General features: G+C 48.9%; 1 protein-coding gene across 2 annotated transcripts in view; it reads right to left on the bottom strand.

The window, feature by feature from the left end:
* Positions 1-4704, bottom strand: part of Grm7 (glutamate metabotropic receptor 7) — an 858724-nt gene extending 854020 nt beyond the window's left edge. Inside the window, exon 1 of one of the 2 annotated variants that reach the window (XM_021189985.1) lies at positions 3829-4704. In XM_021189985.1, the coding sequence (XP_021045644.1) occupies positions 3829-4347 (519 nt within the window). In that variant the 5' untranslated portion in view covers positions 4348-4704. The remainder of the gene's footprint in view (positions 1-3828) is intronic. The other variant, XM_021189986.2, reaches the window with a different exon arrangement.
* Positions 4705-6571: the final 1867 nt, after the last annotated feature.

Below are 6571 nucleotides of genomic sequence, written 5' to 3'. Positions count from 1 at the left end.
GAGAGAGAGAGAGAGAGAGAGAGAGAGAGAGAGAGAGAGAGAGAGAGAGAAACAAGCATATGCCAAGCAATTCTGAGCCCACAGCCTAGATCATGTCACTGCATGCAAAATAGTATTCCAATAGAGTCAGGATGTAACCTAAGTAATTTCTACTCTGTGAGTGTTTGCTCTAAGTCAGTAACAGAGGAGCCTTGATCAGCAATGATCTTCTTTCTCAACACTGCAATGCTTCCTACTCATGGCTATAAAACACTATCCAGGGGAGACTCGTCCTTTGGTCACCACATTATGTAACCTCCCCACTTTAAGCCATCCCCATCCTGTGATTAGTTTTTAAAAATATGTTACTCCTCGTCAGTAATAATTTATGTTTAATCTTTCTGAGCATTAAGAGAGTATTATTCTGCCCAGGCTCAGAAGCAAATCTCCAGAAATTCCTCCCCAATACATCTTTGAGGCTGAAAATGCATTGCAGGGCAGTTGCTGTGATTTAATTCTACTTGGCAGAGCCCTGGCCACAAGCTAATTTCATTAGCCTCAAATTCCTGGATTTGAAAGCCCACTAGATCTGATTCTTGTTCTCAGACATGTCATTTGCTAACATATTCAGGGAAGATACTAAAGAGAGAAAAAAAAAAGGACTAAAGAGAGAAAAAAAAAAGGAGGGGGAAGTGGGGGAGGGGCAAAGGTAAGGAGGGAGGAAGAGAGAGAGAGAGAGAGAAAGAGAGAGAGAGAGAGAGAGAGAGAGAGAGAGAGAGAGAGAGAGAGAGAGAGGCGGAGTCTGACCTGACTTTTCCATCCTATCTCTGGCCTTGCACACCAGTGAGCAGAGAATTCCAAATGAAATGCAGCATTTACCTCTGAGTAGCCATCCATATCCAGCTCCTCATTTTACAGTGTTTCCCACCCTGGTTCTGGCAGAAGCAGCATTTGTTGCACCTCGGGCCCCCAGTGCTCTGCATCCCCTCACTTAGTCTTTAAGTATCTCCTCCCTCAGGCTACAGGCTCATCTCACTATAAATGTATATCTCAAGTTATCAGTTTGGCATGGTCTGCACAGTCACCCACGAGAACTGAAGCAAAGAAGAAAAAAAAAAAAAAAAACAAATCACTGCAGAGCTCAGAATTCAGTCATTTGGGGGAGTTTATTTTCTATAGAACAATTTTAATTGAACAGAAGCCTAGGATCTCAGAGGAGCTTCACCTTCTTTCTTTCCTCTTCCTCTGTTTGAAGGTGCCTATCATTATTCTACCTTCATTCACTTTAATTGTTTTGCAGGATGACAGAACCTGGAAAACTCCTGGAACTTTGTAGGCTAAGAGCCTCTAAAATCACATGCAGAAAAAAAAAAAAGGATATCTACGTGAAATACAGAGAAATAGAAGTATATATTGAGATATATGTTCATATCTATGCACACACACACACACACACACACACACACACACACACACACACACATCAACGTGGGTAATGGCTAAACTAAGGTGTACACTGTTACGCCCAGCATGCAGCACAAGCCACAAGTTGGAGCCTCTCTCCCACTCCCAGCCTCTTCTCAGTAACTGCAGGTGAGAAGCGGGGCCTCTTTTGCCTCAGCTGTACAATCCAACTTGAATAGCTGCAATTTGCAAATTAGAGGAAAATGACAGTGTTTTCTCTGAATGGTTTTTGTCCCAACCCACACTGCTCAGGCTGGCATTAGTTTCCATCCCTCCCCAGCTCGAGGAAAGAGGGCAAGGACGTAGAAGACCAGACATTTGTTTCTTTGGAAGTTGCTTCAGTTTTGATATGCTACTGGATGAGAAATCAGCTCTCCTGGAGTCCTTTGAACACTGTCCCTAGCTTCATTCTCAATGGCTTTCTTAACTTGGATATTTCACTCTTTTTCACAGGCATTGGTCCATCTGGGGTAAAGTCTATGCTCCCATTCAGGAGAAACCCAGGGAGAGAAATAATATTAAAATGCTCAATGCAGAATGAGCAGTCAACCCCTCAAGTCTTGGGAGAAAACTGCCAACACACACACACACACACACACACACACACACACACACACACACTCCTCAGGTATTGTCCCAATCTTCATCTCTTCATTTTTTCTGCATCTACAGCTCAGCTCCTCCACCCCAAGCTCCCAAACTTCAAGCTTGGAGGTGAACAAAATTCCTTTTAAATGTGACAGTAAAAGCCCAGGCTGTTTGGAAATTCAAGCAAGGGAGAGGAGAGTGAAGTCTGCCCTCAAATCACTTTAGGAGAGTGCAAGCAGCAAGAAGTCTCCAGGCAGGCACATTCAGGAGACATGGGTATGCTCTGTTGATTAGAAGGGACCAACTAGCTTCAGGGGAGCACTTCTGCTGCTTGAGCACAAAGTTCCCTCTCCTGGAGATGATGCAGGTCTTTTGCTGGCCTGGACATCACCCACCAGCAGGTCCCGTATAAAACTCCTACCTTTAGGGAAAGCATGTGAGCAAGCATCACTTCTTAGACTTGGGCAGCACAATCCTGCAAGGACCAACTTGCATAGCTAAGGGAAAGTGTTGGCTGGATCTGGTTACCACCAAAGGAGAGAGCAAGCCCTGGGTTAATAAGAAAGTCATACCCAAACTGACTTAAGGCAAGAACTTGAATGTGAGAAAAGGACACGGGGGTTGAGAAATGCCCATGAGGAGGGGAAACCAAACAAGGAAACAGAGAAGCATAAGGACACCTTGTCAGAGTTCCCTGAACTCAATTTCTAACCCTCAAAGCTATCCATTTCTACCCAGTGCAGTGCAGTCTAGGAGACAGAGGCTGCAGGGACCAAAGGCAGAGCACTGCGGTTGGATCCACTGCTCATGAGCCCTAGATCTTTCTTCTTTCTGTTTTTGAACCCAGGGCATGAGACCTGCATAACCTGCTTTGCTTTAGCACATCCACTGTTCCTGGACAGGGCAGGCTCAATTTCCCAGCTTTGAGTGTAGAATTCTGGGTGTGGGGCTGCATTAGTGAGGGAGGGGGACTAGGAGCGCAGGGAGCAGTCAGTGAAAGCGATTTTATTTCGCAGTTAGCATGAGCTCATCCCCAGCTGAGGTCTGAAGTGGCAGCAGAAAGCTAGCTGATCGCCCAGCTCCTGCCACCGGCCGGACTGCAAATGCAATTTAGGCTAGGCGGTGCACAAAATTGCCAGAGGAAACCAACTCAGGGGGATCACGTCAGCAGGCGGGGTCTCCCCAGTGGGGCGGGTACCCCCATGCCTCTGATGGAGACAGGCTACAGGTTGTAAATTCAACCCCAAAGAGATGGGCAATTATCATCCACATGCGGGTAAACCCCAACCCTCTTTTGAAGAAGAGGTTTCTTGAGGTCTTCGAGAATATTTCCATGGAGTCGAGATTTCCTAAGTGGCTTGGGCATGGGAAGCTGGGGAGTTGAGAAATGCCATTTTCAAAGCATCTTCTAATTTTTCATATTCCTTGTGTCTAACCTGCTCCCCTAGGAGCCCAGACACTTTTACAAGCCTGTTTCTGAACCATATTTCACTCTAATGCAAACCATTTAAATCATCGCCTTGTTTTTCCGAAGATTGCTTCTTGTAAATGGGACCATAAATCCGGGGAGTCATGCTGTATGGAGTGGAGCGTGGACAGGGAAAGACATAAAAGAGGAGTAAACTAAGCAAGGAAGATACCTCCTTGGGTGGGGTGGGAGGGATTCGGCAGGATCTCCAGGGTAGAAATGTCGGAGTGCTGGCCTGACCCCTGCAACCCATGAAGTCCAAACCAGCTTTTAAGGTTAGAGCGCAGGGAGCCATAGAATGCTCCTCCCCAAAGGGAGCGCCCCCCTACCTGGAAAAGCCTCAAGATGTTGGCTACCATGATGGAGACGGAGCTCCCCGAAGCCCCAATCACTCCAACTACTTTCTCTGGCTTGACGAAAACCGGGGGCTCTCCGTTGGTGCAACGCACGTCGGAGGTGTCCTTCTGGATCAGCGCCTGGACGAAAGTGAGCGACTGTTCGAGCGCATAAGTGTCCCTGGAACAAGTGTCCAGGATCCGCGCGCCTAATGTTACGTTGGGCAGCAGGTTGGGATCGCTGTTGATCTGATCCAGAGCATAAAGCATAGCTTCCAGCCTGTGGATCCCATTTTCCCTCTTGATGTCGCCGCAGGGCACTCCGCTGGGACCCTTGGCATGCACTGGGAACAGCCCCCCAAGGGTGACGTCCCCCTCGATCCGGATCGAGTGCGGGGCGTACATCTCCTGGCCGCGCGCCGCCGCCGCCAGCACGCACAGGAGCACCTCCAGCACGCAGCAGGGGAACTTCATCAAAGTCAGGACGCGGAGCAGCTTCCCCAGCTGGACCATGCCGCTCCGGATGCTGCTGCGGTAGCGGAGGCGGCGCTGGAGGGGATGCTGGTGGGCTCTCCCAGGTCCCGGCTTCTCGAGGTGAGCTCCTTTCGGGGAAAGCCCCGGGGACTTCTGTAGGCACAGAGGGTGGAGGAGACCGAGGAGGTGCAGCAGGAGAGGGGTGGGGGGGTCCCAGGGCGTCAGCCAGTCTTTAGCACCTGGCACTGTCTCTCCACTGGCCCGCGCACCAGCTTGCGCTCCCCACTCTCTGGCTTGCCGCTCGCGCTCACCAGCAGCCAAGCACTGGGGAGAGGGCAGGGATTGCTATCGCTTTAAATGGTCGTTGGGCTCCCTCTCCTCCTCCTCCTCCTCCTCCCACTCCCTTTCTCCCTCCCTTGCTTGCTATCCATCTCTCCCCACCCTTCCCAGCGCCCGCCCTCCCCACCGGTTTGCATCATCACGCAGGGAGGGGCTGCGTGCTGAGGTAAGGGGGGGCGGGTGGAGGAATGGGTGGGTGGCCCGGGAGCGGAGAGGTTGCCTCTTCAGGGGAGTTTCGTGGTCCCCAGGGAATCTGTGGAATTCCGGATACTAGGATACTAGTAAGGGTTAAGCTCTTGTCCCCAACTCCAGGATGGAAACCTCAGGTTCACCAACACCCACGCCCATGTTCTAGGAACTGCAGACATCCACTTGGGATGAGCCTTTATATTGGTGCTGACTTATGGGGAGACCCTGCGTCTGATCTTTGACTGTCAGCTCTGGCAGAAAGCTAGGGAGTACAGAAGTGGAGCAGCCAGTGAGAGGGAGCGGGAGGAGAGGAGATTTGAGTCTCTAAAGCTAGCCCTCTTGTGCTAGCTATACTCAGAAAAATACAGGACATTCTGGAACCCGATTCTTGACTAAAGTCCTTAACCAGAGGCTTCTCCTGTAGGAGGTACCCTCTATCTGGGAGGGAAGCTGAAGCCAAGAAGAAATCTAAAGTGGCACTCCACCCTCGATCTTCCCAAGGGCCAATTCTCAAACATTCTTCAGCAGGTCTGCAGAATTAACCACCACGGATTCAGCCAGTGCCTTTCCTTGCCTTTGCAGCAAGAGGAGATGCTAAGAACTCCAGCACTTTCCTCTGTAGTGTTGACAGGTGTACTGTTCCCTCCTACCTCTTTTCAGAGTTACTCCTGGGCTGGTGACAGTTTTTCTTTACAGTTAAGAAACAGCAGGAAAGTAGGGGAGGGTAAAGGGAAGTAAAAGGAGCTGGAGAAGTCTCTTCAAAGATGCTGATTGTAGGTTTTTGGGTTTTGTTGTGGTTGTTGTTGTTGCTTGTTTGTTTGTTTTCTTTTGATGCCATGGGATTTGGGGAACAAAGCCAGAATACCTAGGCAAGTTCCTCTGTAGAAGGGAAAGTACCCCTACTGAAACTTACCCCATTAATGCAACAAGTGTCCTTAGCTCTGTTACAGGGAAATTTAAGTTTTCTCTGGGACCTTAACTCAACTCTTGGTGATGTTTTCTGCCCTAGCGTGTAAAACCTATATTGTACAGATTTGAGGGTGGTGGAGAGAAAGCCAAAAACAAGCATATGCTTTCTGGTGTTGATGAAGAATCTATTATTAGACATAATATATAGTTCTGTCATATTGCTTCTACATCAACTACCTGTGTGTCCTTGGTATTTCAGCGCCTCTGCCTGAATTTTAGTTTTCCCATCTGGAAAATGAAGAGATTGAGTTGGATCTCCTCCAAGTTGTCTTTTAACTAAAATCCTTTGTTAAAATAGGCCATGTCCCTTTGGCTACAGCGCTCTTTTTAGGCCAATATTCTCTGTTGCTTTATGCATAGGGAACCAGGACAAAGATCTTCAGAACCCATCGCCCACCTTAACTGGCACTGAGGACTTAATGTCTCAGGTCAGGAGCTTCTGCTGAGCATCTGTTCTTCCTCATATGAATAGTTCATCACTTTGATTTGGGACACGTTCCTCTCTATTTCAGTGCTTATGGTTTGAGAACTGAGCCCTCTTCCTATAATGTAGGTGTGGCTTATTAGCTCATGTGATCATTCTAGCCAAAGAGCCATGGGCATAAGAGAGAATAAAGGTCAGAGTCTAAAGAACTCATCCTTGTCTTTGGTAGGGAAGCCAGAACAGAGGTCAGAGCCTGGAGCTGGAGGTGGGGCTATCACTGGACCTGGTCACATCTCTGTAGAGTCGGGGGGGGGGGATAGGCCCTCTGCTCAACCCCTTCGT

The sequence above is a fragment of the Mus pahari genome, chromosome 2 (assembly GCF_900095145.1).
Source record: "Mus pahari chromosome 2, PAHARI_EIJ_v1.1, whole genome shotgun sequence".
In the NCBI taxonomy this organism is placed as follows: Eukaryota; Metazoa; Chordata; class Mammalia; order Rodentia; family Muridae; genus Mus; species Mus pahari.
Note: the sequence above shows the minus strand (reverse complement) of the source record. Positions and strands in the feature narration are given on the sequence as shown.